Source organism: Haliotis asinina, chromosome 1 (assembly GCF_037392515.1).
Source record: "Haliotis asinina isolate JCU_RB_2024 chromosome 1, JCU_Hal_asi_v2, whole genome shotgun sequence".
NCBI classification, from domain to species: domain Eukaryota; kingdom Metazoa; phylum Mollusca; class Gastropoda; order Lepetellida; family Haliotidae; genus Haliotis; species Haliotis asinina.
Window position 1 is genome coordinate 99,464,313 of NC_090280.1, and position 16,841 is coordinate 99,481,153.

The following is a 16,841-nucleotide window of genomic DNA, read 5'->3' on the forward strand; positions in this document are numbered from 1 at the left end:
ATAATCCTAAAATTAGCATACACTGCATTTAAAAAGTGTGTATTCATTGCACAACATTCGTCTGCATATTTAATTTCTTGCAATTCCTGACAAGAAACGGTTATTATCATCAGCCGTGATCTGGCGAAATAATGAGCTCTGGTCTACCACTCTTTCTGTTCATAACTCAACATGGCATCTCCTAGAGTGGTTGTGGTGTTTGGCGCGACTGGAAGACAGGGAGGGTTTGTGGCGAGAGCCCTGGTCAAGGATGGCCAGTTTGCAGTGAGAGCAATCACCCGTCATGGCGAAAGCGAAAAGGCCAAGGAGCTCGAGAAAGAAGGTAAAATTGCCAGAGTGAACGACAAGTCCCATCAACCAACATCTAGGTTATATTGCCACAAGTGCCGGTTTTGTAATTTAAGGAGGGGATAAAGGTGGTGAGCCTAATGTTGTTGCGTTCAACAGTGCGTCAAATACCGTAGGTGCGTGCGTTTACGTATACTGTGTATTTTGGACTAATACCAGTGTCACAGAGCTAGTTTTCGAACTGAAATACCATTCTACAGTTTCACATGGGTCATATGCTCTGTATACTGTGTATTTTGGACTAATACCAGTGTCACAGAGCTAGGTTTCGAACTGAAATACCATTCTACAGTTTCACATGGGTCATATGCTCAGTATACTGACTCAAAGACGACCAGTTCTTAATTCATATCCTCATGCACAGCGCAAGGCACGGTAACAAGTAGTACCATATTTTAACGTCTTTTGAAGAAGCTGTCTCCAGTCTTCTGAACAGAGGTCATGGTCAAACCGGTCAGCACAATGTGAGACTGATGTTCATTCAGAAATATATTCCCGTCGGGTTCTGATATTTATTCGTTGTAAATGTGTTCTGATGTTGAAAGGTGAACAGAAACGAACCATACTCTATTGGTAGTGAATCTGCCATGACTCGCATACTACAGGCTATAATGAAGCATACTACTTTATAGATAACAACTGCTTGTTTATTGGATAGAGCTACTCTATGCAATAAACACGAACTTGTTATCCATGAAGTGGTGTGTTTCACTATTGACTCACCAACTTCTGGACTGTCGATACCTTTTGGCTTGATAGCGACGTTTTACAATCTACACCAAAATGTCACGTACACTCAACAAGAGCTTGTTATCCTTAAAGTTGTATGCTTTGTTATTGACTCACCACCTTTTGAAAAGCGATCAAACAATACTACAGGTTAAACATCGGTGCCGTTTTGAAAACAATGTGACGATCATCTGTGTTTCCATATTTTACATTCTGGTCTCGTTTCACAGTCGTCGTCATCGTCTTCGTAACCTGCTTGGCTCAGCATCGTTGTCTACGTGGTCCGTGGTCAAGGTTCAACTGAGACATTGAATCTTAAAAACTATAATACGACAGTATTACACAATGTTTTTCATAAAGTTGTCAGATCTAACAAACGGTAAATTCAAATTCGGATTTACTGATTCTTATTATTGTGATGGTTCTAGTACTTCAGGCCCCTCCGGGTCACAACGCTCCTAGGCTAACAAATTTTCCATTAAAGCTGAAGGATCGGTGGCTGAGTGGGTTTGATCGCTGACTTTATTAGGTGACAACCAACGGGGGCATCCCCCCCAGGCCGACATTTGAATCAAATGGACACACAAATAGGTGCGCCAGGTCGCCTTACCGGTGTCCTTTGATGTATTTAGCGCCAATTATCATTGCTTTCATAGTATTGGGGTAGTGTCAGTTCACCACATTTTCCAAGAACTTCTCATTTCTGAACACTTTTCACAGAGACCAGAAATCAAGGAATGAAATACATGTATTTACCAAACAGCTCTCACTATCATAAAACAGAGGGACCAACGACCAACAACCATCTTAACTTTGACATGGTCACGTTAAGAAGTCCATTTCAAACGCTCCGCCATCCCTGTTTCAAACAAGAGGAATTACTGTATATTTGTACACATAATTTACATAAAAGAGTCAGAAAATAAATAATTCATATTAAATATTAAAGGATATATACCAGTTTCGTCTTGTCACCTACGTACACAGAAGAACGCAATCAAAACTAATATTTGTTGGACTTTTATTTTTGTGGAAGCCCCGGTGGCTGAGTAGGTTAGGTGGCGAACTCGATGAGCTTGTACTTGTTGCCTCACTCTAAGATGGGACTCAAACCAAAAACGGACAAGCATGTTTACTTTACAATTTGATCCGTGAAGCTTAAGTAAGCAATTGAGTTAGGGAGTTTAGTTTACACCGCTTTTAGCATTATTTGAGCATTATCACGACGAGGGACACCAGAAATAAGCTTAACTCATGTAACCATGTCGGGAATCGAACCTGGGTCTTCGGCTGACGAGCGTACGCATAAAGGAGAATACTAACGTAAAACTCTTTTTGGATATATGGAAAAGGGCATCCTAAAGATAGCCTTCCGTATCAAAATGTCTCAAAAAGTTTGTAAAATCGTAATTAAAACGTGAAAAACGATCTCGGATTTCCGCTTATTACGGAAACACCCCACAGTTAATGTGCAGAGGCGGTGTCACGTGTGGCATGACGTCAAATGTGACTATAGCTGGTGGCATCCTCTTTGGTTGTATACCAAATACCAGCTGATTTTACATCGTGCAGCAGAAAGTTCTAATGAAGATGAAGAGGAAGAATCCACGAAACAGAGGCACCAATTTGATTCATTTCAATTCAATTTATTTATTCGGTAGTTTGGCCATGTGACTCAAAGTACAATTGATTGTGACGACATAGCCATAACACGTGACAGGAAGAACATATGTACATCTTCAAGAAAAGGAAAACACGTGTTTCATGAAAACAGCAACAGAAGTATGGTTTGGGTATTTTATGTACCGAGAACAGACTTTTGAAACTGATACTATGTAATTATTTTGTTCCGAGATGCGCATACCTTTCACATACAAATAATACATGGTACTCATCTTCGAGAACTCCTAGATCATTACAACATACATACATAGTGCATACAGGAATGTTTTCATTAGTACAATGTTCTCAATAAATTAACATTAACCTAATGCAATACGTAATTTACAGAATGCACGAATCAATGTGTTATCACTTAGTACTGTAAGGTTTTATTTCAGGCTGTAATTCTTAAGTCGAGTAATTCCTTGAAATTGTGGATGTACGAAGAGAGCCATGCCAAATCTGGGAATATATATCACGGATTCTTCATGCAAAAGTGCGGTTACACATTTGTATTTTTCATGCATCTTGCTCTATCCAAACATATGAAACACCAGTTGTGAAAAATATGTGGCGGATATCTGAAACCCATGTATGATTACCATTTTCATCAAGCTTTTATAGGAATAGATAACACTGGTGAGGAAGGCGGTGTGATTCCATTCTTAATATTTCAAACCAAAACTTTATAACATACCTTTGAATAGAAACGTGCGCCTGTCTACCACACCAGCCCAACATGACCTTATTTGACTGGTTTTACATTCAACTGTGAAGGAAATAATCTATACCTGGATCAAATTACTTACAATTTTAACATCTCGACCACTTGATGTCAACATAGGAAAACTCTGGAACACACACTAGTAAGTTCGTCAGATTGTGTTTATTTCGTATTGGCGGGGGGGGGGGGGGGGGGGGGCAATCGCCTATGATACAGCTACCATAGCACATAGCACTGATATGTGTTGCGTACGGAGAGCTTGAAATGGTGGCTAACAATTATAATAAATGTATTTATACAAGAATATCTTTTACAAGGTAAATGCATTAGAAATGTTTATCTAAGAGAGACATCTTTGAATAACATTTCTCTTTTATTAAGTTCGTCATATAAACAACTGTCGAATAATCGGTTTTATCGGTTCAGTTATATTGCCAAATTGTGATAGATAAACTTTATTCATGAAGTACTAATTAATCTGCTTAAACAGATGAATTACATAAGTGATGGTATTACAGTTCAAACACACAGAGATGTTTTCATTGCACTTTAATATAGTGTGGGTGTGGTGAGGAATCTAGTCACATTTGACGTAACGAGCGGAAAGGTCACGTGACTTCCAGCGGAGTATGCACAATGGCCGAGGCTGATATAACAGAAACTGTTTTCGCGATTAAGACGTAAATATTCATAATTTGTACTTGAAACTATATGGGTATATGTTTTTGATAACTTTATCTTTCACACAGCAAATTATTGAAATTCTCTCAAACTTCCCTTTAAGCACTAGGATACCCGACCGCACGAAGCTTAACTAAGAAAGGGTAACCCTATATGTAAGGGTTAAGTACGACATCATTCAACTTCCAAACTGCCAATCAAACATATAATCCTAAAATTAGCATACACTGCATTTAAAATTGTGTATTCATTGCAGAACATTCGTCTGCATATTTAATTTCTTGCAATTCCTGACAAGAAAAGGTTATTATCATCAGCCGTGATCTGGCGAAATAATGAGCTCTGGTCTACCACTCGTTCTGTTCATAACTCAACATGGCATCTCCTAGAGTGGTTGTGGTGTTTGGCGCGACTGGAAGACAGGGAGGGTTTGTGGCGAGAGCCCTGGTCAAGGATGGCCAGTTCGCAGTGAGAGCAATCACCCGTCATGGCGACAGCGAAAAGGCCAAGGAGCTCGAGAAAGAAGGTAAAATTGCCAGAGTGAACGACAAGTCCCATCAACCAACATCGAGGTTATATTGCCACCAGTGCCGGTTTTGTAATTTAAGGAGGGGATAAAGGTGGTGAGCTCAATGTTGTTGCGTTCAACAGTGCGTCAAATACCGTAGGTGCGTGCGTTTACGTATACTGTGTATTTTGGACTAATACCAGTGTCACAGAGCTAGTTTTCGAACTGAAATACCATTCTACAGTTTCACATGGGTCATATGCTCTGTATACTGACTCAAAGACGACCAGTTCTTAATTCATATCCTCATGCACAGCTCAAGGCACGGTAACAAGTAGTACCATATTTTAACGTCTTTTGAAGACGCTGTCTCCAGTCCTCTGAACAGAGGCCATAGTCAAACCGGTCAGCACAACGTGAGACTGATGTTCATTCAGAAATGTATTTCCGTCGTGTTCTGATGTTGAAAGGTGAACACAAACGAGCCATGCTCTATTGGCAGTGAATCTGCCATGACTCTCATACTACAGGCTATAATGAAGCATACGACATTATGGATAACAACTGCTTGTTTATTAGATAGAGCTACTCAAAGCAATAAACAAGAACTTATTATCCATGAAGTGGTGTGTTTCACCATTCACTCACCAACTTCTGGACTGCCAATAACTCTTAGCTCGATTATGATGTTACAATCTACACCAAAATGTCACGTGCACTCAACAAGAACTTGTTATCCTTAAAGTTGTATGCTTTGTTACTACTTACCACCTTCGATCGAACTATACTACAGGTTAAACATCGGTGCCGTTTTGAAAACATTGTGACGGTGATCTGTCTCGTTTCACAATCGTCGTCATCGTCTACGTGACCAACTTGGCTTGAGCATCGTTGTCTACGTGGTTCTTGGTCAAGGTTCAACAGCAGAACCACTGCATCATAGTATTCAAGAATTATAACACGGCAGTAATATACAATTCCTTTAGTAAGGTTCCACCCGTCAGAACGCTCTCAGGCTAACAATTTTTAGATTTAATTGTATAACATCGGTGGCTGAGTGGGTTAGATCCTTGACTTCATTGGATGATATTTCCTCCCTTTGACAACAGCTGATTGTAAATAGAAAAAACCTGTTGGGGTTTTCTTCATTTACTTCTTAATTTGTTATTTCTTTTTTATTTTTAATTGATTATTATTATTATTTGGGGGTTGCCATAAGAGGCGACTAACGGGATAAGGCATTCTGGCTCGCTGACTTGGTTGACACATGTCATCGTATCCCACTTGCGTAGATCGACGGTCATGACGTTAATCACTGAACTATTATTTACAAATCGCCGTCACATATCTGAATAGTTCCTTATTGTAGCGTTAACCAACCAGCAAAGTAATATATTTCTTCCATCCTAGGTTGCGATGTAGTCGTTGCCAACCTCGATGACAAACCCAGCGTTGTGGAGGCGATGCGAGGAGCTTATGGTGTGTTCCTCGTCACCAACTTCTGGGACGACATGGACGAAGAACGCGAGTTCATCGAGGTCAGTGTCATTCTTCCAAACACACTTTTTCAGGACCAGCATACTCGGAAATATAGTGTATGATGTGTCCGTTCTATCCAGATAAGTGCCCTGGGACCATCCCAGGTGGGTAGATCGATGCTCAGACTGATGATTTACTCGGTTGTCGACTCGATTATTTACAGACTGCAACCAACCACCCAACCGTCTATAACGCGTCAGTAACTCTGCACACATTTCCTCGCGCTCGAGAGTGTCATGTGAAATTAACTTTATGTTTAGCATCGCTTATTAGCCTCAGACTTAAGCCTTGTAGCAACTGATGAGTGCTCTAAAGACATGGAGGTATATAGCTCAAGATTATCATCATCATCCTCATCATCATCATAATCATCAAAGCATTTATATTGCGCCAGCTCCAGTACAAAAGTACTGATCTGTGGCGCTCTCCGAACAACGCTAGAATGAAGGTTACACACTGTGTCTGCAGCTTTAAATATGTTCAGGTTGTCAATTATCCTTGACTCCAGTGGAAGTTGATTCCAGACAGTAGGTCCTTCCAGTTGAAATGATCGATCCCGAAACCAGTTAGGCTGATATCTGGTGATCAGGTCAGATACATACGTTGGAACTAGGTTATATAGACACTTGAAAACTAAAAGGTTGATTTTGTGTTAAAGTCTGTCAGAGTATTTCTGTGATCTGGAGACAGGTCTAGCAGCAAAAGTCAGTACGCGTTGGAACTTTCCTGGTGAAGAATGATCCAGGCCAGAGAGTAGACAGCTGCAGTAGTACATCCGTGATATACGCATGGATCAATGAACATGCTGTACTTTCATCAAGGTAGCTCCGGATTTGCGAGATGTTGTGTAAGTGGTAGATTGACTTGCGGCATACTGACTTAATACGTGTGTCGGCCGCGTTAAGGTGGAAGGAAAGATTATAATACCTGGCTATGTCTACTAGAGGCACGTGTAAACTGAGAATAACAGGGGCCTAAGGCACTTCCCTGGGGAACGCCACAGTCAAGCGCCTTGGAGTCAGATGAGATTACAGCTTTGACGGGCGCCTAACAGGTAGCAGGCTCTCTGGGCTCTCATGATAATTGCAGCACCATTCCTGCAAGTCCTCGAAGGAGGTCACTCTGGACTCTCACCAAGACTGCAAAGGCTCCAAACATCGGGCAGTGACGTGTTCTTTCAGTCTGTGTGCTACCACACCTTCCAAAACTTTAGAGACGAAAGGAAGATTTGACACTGGCCGATAATGTTTCAAGATTATCAACAGCAGCACTTATTTATCATGGCCTGCAGGTTAACGTTACAGCATTAAATGTCATTGCATTGTGTTTTGTTTAACAAGGAAAACATTTGGTTCCTCTAAACTCCGCAATATGCCAGCCATAAAACGTCGGTCTGTAAAATAATCCTGTCTAGCACAAACAACAGAGTGATTGATATCACGAGTATCTATCTACGGACACTTGAACAATCTAGTCACCAAAAATCCCCACCTGATCATTTAAGCTAACTCTTTTGGCAAGTATTTTGATTTTGACCTAATTTTAACCCTGGATGTCTGACTGTAGTTCAAGTCAGGTAGATAAAAAATTAAGTAACATCGGCAGTAATTCACCCGTGACTAGCCAAGTCAGTGAGTGAGTGAGTTGGGTTTAACTCCCAGCTTTTCATGGGGGGAGAAGTGAGTGATTTTCCATTTATGCCGCTTTAACAATATTCAAACAATATCACAGATGAGGGCACGAGAAATGAGCTTCACTCACGCAATCGAACCCGGTGTGACGAGCGAAGGCTTTAACCTCTAGGCTACTCCACCGCCACCATTTATGTTGGGGGAAAGATCAACGAGGGTCAGACATTGACAACATTTTTGTACGCGTATGATGTTGACAAATCTAGATATTTGAAACAGTATTCGATCACACAGTCATATTTTTCGCCACACTATAGGACGAACAGGAGACGAAGAATAGAATAACACTGTGTTACAAACTGCTTACAGGGTAAGAATGCAGTTGACGCTGCCAAAGAGTGTGGAATTCAGCACTTTGTGTACAGCGGCCTGGAGAACGTGAAGGGAGTCCGCGGCGACTCTGTGCCTTTTTCTGACGGCAAGGGCCGGGTGGAGGAATACATTCAATCGAGTGGTCTGCCCTACACAATTGTCATGCTGGCGTTCTACATGGGAAATGTATTTCCGGATTTTCTATCCAAACAGCAAGAAGACGGCTCCTACCATCTCGGTATGAATAACGAACTTTGCTGAAACCATTTACATGTATATAATTTAATGTCAAATTATTTGTATTTAGGCTCGAAGCAGTTATAAAATCTTTATGGAAGATGAACGGTTAAGAGTAAATGAATACGAAGCCTGATTTGCCCATGATGGTAGGGATAAGTAGAAAAAGTGATCACTCGTGGCGTCTTTTTCAAGATGGCAGGGATACTGGTTCCGGTGTAAACTGAAATGTGAACCTGTGAAATGAGCAGGATCTAGAATATTGTAGACAAGGTACCAAATTACCTACAAGTCTGACGTTTACGGCTTCTGAGAAGATGTGGGTCAGGGTATAAGATTATCGAAAGATCGTACGTAAGGCCATCACATTAGGATCCATACACATAATTCGGTTTTCTATTGCGGACAACTGGCCATTTTGAAATTACCTGTTGCAGAAATACCAATGGAGGGACACCCGCTACATCTGGTGTGTGTCCGTGACGTAGGTCCTATGATAGTCTGCATCTTTGGAGATCCCACAGAATACGCAGGAAGAACTCTCGGACTGAGCAACGAACAACTCACGGTAGACGAGATGGCCCAACAAATGACGGAATGTCTGGGGGTCGAGGTCAAGAATGGCAACGTAAGGCGCAATTTTGGAATCCATCCGTGTGTAATGATATTGACATGTTGCATCTTATTGAAACAGAAAACAAACTACTAAACCAATATTATCAATACGTGTACACTAAACAGCAAATGAAACGCAACTCTGACTTTTTGTCACTTGACCATGAACTTTCCATTATCATGTACACTTACTTTTATTAGATTTCATTTGTTAGATAATTATTTAATCTAGACTCGACAGATCAATGGGCGCTTAAAAGACGTTAATACAAGTAAAACCTTCATTTAAACCGCTGACACAAATAGACACACGTCACCGCAACACAGATGTCCCGTGTATTCACTAATACCACACACTAGTGTTTACTCAAAGCGCAGATATAATTACCCCGGATTACCCAAGCAGCCAGTGAGTCGCTAGGTCACATGACTTATCCAACCGGGTACCCATTTTCTGCGGAGCGAACAGAGACAAGGAAAGCACTTGTCTAGGGTGGGACCACATGTAGTAAACGTAATGAGTGATGCAGATCCTAATATTGAAGAAATGTAATTTTTCATTGCCAGGTACTCCTCTCCGAATTTTGCAAACGGAATGTCCGCGGGATCGATATGTACTGTGCCCTGTTTAAGTTCAACCAATCTCACCCCAACAAAAGAGACGTGGAGCTTACCCGGAAGTTGAATCCAGAGTTGTCTACCTTTAGACAATGGCTGGGGCGCAATAAAGAGGCACTGCTCGCCGCAATGAACAAGTAATGACGGACATACGCTCTGAACCCCTACGTTCACAAGGCTGATGGCGATGCATAATGGCTCACTATAATTGTTATCTTTCTTCTTAAGTTTTACTTTAATGCACTGATAATTAAAGTCTTCTCTATCTCCAATGTCGTGTTTGAAGTTTGTCTCCGACATTTTGCTTCAACATTTCTGGGTGCGTGCTTCAAGGTGAGCACATCATTTTAAATTGATGAAATACCGGAAAGTACGATACTCCCTCCAATGATGCAGTTATGCATCAATGATGTAAGTAAATCTTGACCCCGTCACAGTTATGAGTCAAGAGAGTGGAAGTCACTCCACCGTATGTTGCCATATATGATCACAAAAGGATGGAACTAATGCGGCGATAACAGAGTCAAAATCTGACCTGGATGGAAAATAGCGACATTTTCCTTGGAAAGTAGTATATATAGGGAACAATGCCAATACAGGTGTCACCTTTCAGCGACAAGAACACCCATCTACGGGCAGCAACTTTAGCAGCGCAACGTCATCGTCTACATGGCTAGACTATCAGACTCAGGATTGTCTTCATGAACATATCCATAATTCAGTTTAAAACTCGAGACAAACTTGATTATTGACCTCACCATTCTTTACACAATAAAGTATCCTTTTACAAAAGGCACATTGCTAATCGTTGGCGAACTTACATACAGCGTTCTGGTTTCTGAGAGAGGCGTGATACCGAAGCGTGACTTCATGGGTGAATGAGGTTAGTTTCACGCCGCTTTGAGCAATATTCCAGCAATATCACAGCGGGGGAACACCAGAAATGGCATTCAGATGTACTCAATGTGAGAAATATAACCCGGGCCATTTTTACACATTTTTCCACGATTAAATACAGTCGTGTCGATACAGAAAAGAGTGTCACTTAATGATGAATGGCAGAAAATAAAGAACGTTGTATTTTACACTCACCTGTACTGGTTGGTTGCTTGCTTGACGGCGCACACTGCAATATTCCAACTATATGGCGGCAGTCTGTAAATAATGGAGTCTGGACCAGACAATCCACTGGTCAAAAGCATGAATACTGATCAACGCAGTTGTGATACGATGGCATGTCAACTAGGTCAGCGAGCCTAAAACTCCACGTAGCGTCAGTCACCTCTTACGACAGGCATGGGTTATTGAAGAACCTTCTTTCACAAAAATTAGTGCAGTGTTAAAGAATGGGAGTTAAGGTTAACCTTAACAAAGGTTGCTTCGTGAAAGGAGCCCAAGTTCAACAGATGTATGTCCATTTGTGTGCTCGTAATCGTGAAAGTGAGTGAGTGAGTGAGTTTAGTTTTATTCCAGCTGGTCTATATGATGGCGGTCTGTAAATAATCAAGTCTGGACCAGACAATCCGATGACCATACAACAGCATGATCATCAAACCAAGTCACCCAAGTCAGCCCGACCACCCGATCCCAAAAGTGTGAAAGACAGATTTCTGTGTTTGAGAAAAGTGATATTTTCTCTGCAGTGACAGAGAGTTGATATGATTCTGCAGTGACGGATAGACCACGGTTCAAGAATGTTTTTCTATCTGTTATCTTGTTTCACAACACTATAATGAGTGAGTGAGTGAGTGATTTAGTTAGTTTTACGCCTCTTTTAGCAATATTCCTGCAATATCGCCGCTGGGGGCACCCACGTGGGGACTTTCGGTTTGACGAGAGAACGCTTAAAGCACTGTGTTGCCCCACCGCACCTACATGACACTATAAATGGCAAACATAAACAAATATATTGTTCGTATTCTGAAACTCGCATGATTATTCTTTTTCTTCAATTATAAGACCACGGAATAATATTTCTGATAACGAAAGAAAATATCCATTACCAAATAGAGGATACATCACGCAGTTAAAGAGAGAAGAGAGGAAGCGGCACAACATGTGTGATCACCCGTTTTGATTGATAAATAAAAGTTTGTACATAATTGAAAACATATTGAATATAGTCATATCTGGACTTCTCAAAGTAACATTAATGACTTCTTGATTTGAAAGACACGTTTTGGAATACTTTTTATAAATTACCGGTGTGACAAGAAGTAGAATACTTCATGTTGAAACGATACAGGTCACAGTTTAGATGACTAGTCATCTTTCTCAACTTTGAACGAATACTATCAAATTTTCGAATTCCAAACGGGTGATATGGTGTTGCTGATAAGCTCGTTCAACGGGTGCATCTCAACAGCACTGTAAGGAGTATAAAACATTGCTGTGCGGAGCTTCGTGAGAAGGGAGATAACTAAAGTTTCATTTCCGGTAGAAAATAAACAAAGTGTATCGTGGAGAGAAGCTTTGAAATGAATATCCGAGGCCCAGTACCGATGGGTCCAGGTACTGGAATGTGCATGCATCATGATCAACAGACAAAATGGTTTATTAGGTTTGATAAGACACGACTGTACTTGTTCAAGTTGCAATATTAAGAATATAGGTTTGTGAAATCCTTTTCACTGGCGTCACTGTCACATGCCGTGCATGATCCGTTCGACTTCGACTGAAATTGGTGGTAGTGCTCTTATTGGAGTAAAACTCTGAAACCGTTCATTCATTGTTTCATCACCAAACGTGGTACATAGATTGGTCTGCTGCTATACTGGTGCCTTTTGATAGTTTTGGAATTCTGAATACAATATTTTTGAGTTTCCATAGCACCAGGTTTGACACAGGCTGAAATTGGTGGTAGTGCTCTTTTCCGAAGCAGAACTCTAAAAACATTCAATGTTTCTTCACCACATAGATCAATCTGGTGGTGAACTGGTTCCTTTTGGTAGTTCTTGAATTCTGAATGCAATATTTTGGCATCTCCATGCCAACAAGTTTGACTTAGACTGAAATTGGTGGTTCTGCACTCTTAATACCTTTCATTTCTCTCCTTCCACTTTTCTATTTACACACCAAAACATTTGGCATGATAACTTGTAGACATATTCATGAAGGATATTTTGCCACTGCGGGGGATATTGATGACTTTGTCTTCTTGTTGGCTCTTGCTGCTGTATTTGGCTCTTACCAAGTCTGCTGTGCTGACCCATGCAAATGCATTAAGAACGGAAATGAACTCTGACTTACCTGTCAAGTATTAATGGCAAGTGTAGACCTACGCTTAACAGAAACTTTCTTCTGGCTTTATTGGGATTTGACTGTATATTTTGCAGACACACACCCTTCTGTTTGACTGACAGAATTTTGTAATATTATGGGTTAGTTATGATGTGGAATTTGAGGTAAATCTGTAAATTTATTAAGTGTCCTCCAAAAATGGCTATGTGCATAAACCATGTAAACACAATAAATGTAGACAATCAGGTACTATTCTGTCAACCTATATCATCATTACCATGGTTACAGATGTGTTTGCATCGCCTGAGACTGAGGAGCAGCAGAGGATCCGGTTTCAGGTGGAGCTGGAATTTGTCCAGTGTCTGGCCAACCCCAACTACCTGAACTGTAAGCATAGTATCTCTTGTACAGGAATGTATGTAAAACATTAAGCAGTGTTAAGCATGTTAAACAAGACACAAAGACAAATAATTCTAAATTTGTTTGTCCTGTACCGGTATATATCCATAAATTGATCTTGGATCTCTGGATATCTGGATCAATTCCGGTATTTTTCCAGTATTTTTTACTGCCAATTTTTTGTTTGTTATTTGTATTCAGTTTAAACATATCATTCATGTGACATAAAATAATCATATGAGTATTGTTGGTAAGTGTAATCAATATCCCAGTAATAATGTTGTAAATCAACCACAGTCACAATAGTATATTAAAAGGTTTATAGCAACATTATGTCATTATGACGTTTCCAATCTTTGCATCTTTGTGAAAATTATGGAGTTTGTTTAATCATGGTCACATCTTAGTGTTGAACAAAGGCAGAAAATCTACCAAGATTTCAATATTTGACTTTTTATTTAAAGCTGGAATGACTGCAAGAACAGATATTAAATCAAAGCCTTAAACAAAGTAACACACATCTTGTCTGATCAAGTCATAATCGTGGGATGCAACAAAATAATGTAGATTTTCTTCAGTGTGGTACCAGGGGCGGTGGGGTAGCCTAATGGTTAAAGCGTTCGCTCGTCACGCCAAAGACCCGGGTTCGATTCCCCATATGGGTACAATGTGTGAAGCCCATTTTCTGGTGTCCCCCGCCATGATATTGCTGGAATATTGCTAAAAAGCGGCGTAAAACTAAACTCACTCACTCACTCACTCACTCAGTGTGGTACCCGCAGATAGACAGTGGTCTCTCAGCTATATATTATGTCTATTAAATCTATCAGCATTGAGGTCACTGCAACCAAGTCAGAGGCGAGAGTGAATGATTTGACAGAATCGTGAACCATAGTTAAGATTTAAGTAATGTGTTCTAGGGACATTGAACTTTTTTAATCTCTTTTTGAATTTGTTGAGGGATGGTGCAGTTGTACTGTCTGAGGGTAGAGTATTCCAGATATTGGAATGACTTGGAAGGAATGATTGAGGGATGGTGCAGTTGTACTGTCTGAGGGTAGAGTATTCCAGATATTGGAATGACTTGGAAGGAATGATTGAGGGATGGTGCAGTTGTACTGTCTGAGGGTAGAGTATTCCAGATATTGGAATGATTCGGAAGGAATGATTGAGGGATGGTGCAGTTGTACTGTCTGAGGGTAGAGTATTCCAGATATTGGAATGACTTGGAAGGAATGATTGAGGGATGGTGCAGTTGTACTGTCTGAGGGTAGAGTATTCCAGATATTGGAATGATTTGGAAGGAATGATTTAGCATAGTTACTAGTCCTACAATTTTCACTCTGGAAATTTAGATTCTTTCTTTCAATATAAGCGGTTGAATCAGATGCTTTATCTGGCAAGGGAGATGAGAAATAAGGGGGGCACTAGATTGTTTTCTATTCTTGAGAATGTCTCCTTTTATTGAAAGAGGTAAGATTTGTTTCACCATATATTTTATCATTACTGGTACCATGGACAGCTCCATATAGTTCTGACTGCATCAAGGTGTAACTTTTTAAGGATAAGTATGTATTCATTTGCACAGTTGTCCCAAATATGGCTGGCATAATTGAAAACAGACAGTATAAATGAATTGTACATAGTTTCCTGAGAATTTCTATTGAGGTGATACTTAAAACTTCTCATATGGTTTATCATAGGGCCAACTATTTGTTTAAATGGTTTGTCTAATTGACAAAACAGAATTTGGGTTATAATGTTGAGTTACAGTCAGCTTGGGTGGCAAGCCATGATGATTATGGATCTGATAGTTAGCAAGAAATATAGCTTCACAAAACACCCCAAAGTAAGCTATCCAAAGTGGGATGGATGGACCTCCCATAGCAATTTCCTTTTCATGACATCTGTTTGGTCAACAAAAGGTTTTTGCAAATCTCATGTTGGTAATTTGACAGTTGTTTAATATCAGAGAAACGAGCACCCTGAAGGTGTAGAGTATGAAGTGTGAAGAATAAGAACAGAGATTTACTGTTTCAGTTCTAGCACAGCGTGGATACTTCAAGGAGAACTATTTCATCAACTACCTGAAGTACCTGCTATACTGGAAGGAGCCAAAGTATGCCAGATACATCAAGTATGTGCCATTGCTGCATTTCATGTCCAAGTTTATGATTTGAGGGAATATATTCCTCAGTCTCACTTAATGTGTTTGTATAAACTATGTTCCTGTGTCACATCTGACATAGAAAAAACAAAAGACTTGAATTCATTTGCGTTAAAACTGAACTCTTCCAGGGTATGGTAGTCTGTCTCATAGTTCCTGAAACACATTACTTTCCTCCCTACTGCCCAGCCATCCTTCCAATGCTAAAACTCTAAATGAAGCGAGACTAGATTTACTTGGGTTCAGAATATCAGTTTACATGGGCTCTTCAAAACTGTATACATTCAGAGACTTAAGTATTAAGGTATTGCTGAAGTATTGCTGATTATGTTGTGATGCTGCAGACTTACGTACACATTCATCTCCACCGCACTGCACAGAACTCAGATTTGTGTGTATCATGCATAAGAATAGAAATTTCTAGTCTTTCAGGAGGATTGACTAGCAATATAAAATTTATTTGGTTGCAAATTCAGCTGCATGTATGATCAAGGCTACATATAACAGTCATGAACAGTCACTTGTTACACCAATAAATTGATCTGGGAAATGCTGAGTCACTTTTCCTAAATTCACATGCACGAAAATATAAATATAAGAGGACAAACATAAGTTTTGTAATGGTCACTTTCAAAATTGTGGCGCCATTGTTTCTGGTGTTGTAGTAAAAGTATCGGATGGATAAATGGATGACTGGGTGGATTAACAGCAGATGTTGTGTTGCAGATACCCACAATGCCTTCACTTCCTAGACCTGCTACAGTATGAACACTTTCGTAAGGAGCTGGTCAACGGTCAGTGTGCCAAGTTCATTGATGACCAGCAGTTGCTACACTGGCAGCACTATCAGCGGAAACGGATGTCGCTGCTCCAGGCTCAAGCTGACCAGGCTGCTGCAAGGGGAGATAAGCCAATACCATGATGGCAAAGTCAAGCCAAGAACACATTGATGGTCAAAAATGCCAATCTTGACAAATTTTGTCAGTGCAGCAGGTGCTTTTTGAACAAAGGCTGTTTCACTCATAGCACATCTAAATGTGCTGAAAGGGAGATAACTCATGTGAAGGACAGTGGATCTCAAGACATTATTCAAATATTGTTGTATTATATTCTTTACAAACCACTGAGCAAGGGGAGACTATCTGTATTAGAAGTGGTGTGAAGTATGGCGACTAGTGTGACAGAACACGTTGACAGATAAACAGGATGTTCTTATTGGTTCTACAACAGAAAACCCCACATATGTGGAACAAGGTGTGTTGTAGGTCTGAAGATGAGTTGACGCAGCAAGGAAATGGGAACACCCATTTGTATTTTCTGTGAAATCTGAATTAAATGTTCTCTTTTTGTGGAAATTTGTATGTCTGGAGA

The 16,841-nt window shown here is 40.3% G+C and overlaps 2 protein-coding genes across 2 annotated transcripts; both read left to right on the top strand.

Moving 5' to 3' along the window:
- Positions 1-4,484: 4,484 nt before the first annotated feature.
- On the top strand, positions 4,485-9,936 carry LOC137285017 (nmrA-like family domain-containing protein 1). Its single transcript, XM_067817143.1, has 5 exons — positions 4,485-4,670; positions 6,063-6,190; positions 8,192-8,432; positions 8,869-9,059; positions 9,614-9,936. Exons 1-5 carry the CDS (start codon positions 4,520-4,522, stop codon positions 9,803-9,805), a joined length of 903 nt encoding a protein of 300 aa, XP_067673244.1. The 5' UTR covers positions 4,485-4,519; the 3' UTR covers positions 9,806-9,936.
- Positions 9,937-12,079: 2,143 nt separating this feature from the next.
- On the top strand, positions 12,080-16,825 carry LOC137256469 (mediator of RNA polymerase II transcription subunit 31-like). Its single transcript, XM_067794312.1, has 4 exons — positions 12,080-12,175; positions 13,193-13,291; positions 15,344-15,440; positions 16,197-16,825. The coding sequence occupies exons 1-4, from the start codon at positions 12,142-12,144 to the stop codon at positions 16,390-16,392; spliced, it is 426 nt and encodes a 141-aa protein (XP_067650413.1). The 5' UTR covers positions 12,080-12,141; the 3' UTR covers positions 16,393-16,825.
- The last annotated feature ends 16 nt before the right edge of the window (positions 16,826-16,841 follow it).

What these genes read in the sequence shown, in the direction of transcription:
- LOC137285017 (XM_067817143.1), top strand. Translation starts at nt 4,520, where the DNA reads ATGGCATCTCCTAGAGTGGTTGTGGTGTTTGGCGCGACTGGAAGACAG. An exon ending in AAGAACGCGAGTTCATCGAG is followed by an intron (nt 6,191 to 8,191) that starts GTCAGTGTCATT and finishes AACTGCTTACAG; the next exon opens with GGTAAGAATGCAGTTGACGC. An exon ending in AGACGGCTCCTACCATCTCG is followed by an intron (nt 8,433 to 8,868) that starts GTATGAATAACG and finishes TACCTGTTGCAG; the next exon opens with AAATACCAATGGAGGGACAC.
- LOC137256469 (XM_067794312.1), top strand. Translation starts at nt 12,142, where the DNA reads ATGAATATCCGAGGCCCAGTACCGATGGGTCCAG. An exon ending in CCCAGTACCGATGGGTCCAG is followed by an intron (nt 12,176 to 13,192) that starts GTACTGGAATGT and finishes CCATGGTTACAG; the next exon opens with ATGTGTTTGCATCGCCTGAG. An exon ending in AAGTATGCCAGATACATCAA is followed by an intron (nt 15,441 to 16,196) that starts GTATGTGCCATT and finishes GTTGTGTTGCAG; the next exon opens with ATACCCACAATGCCTTCACT.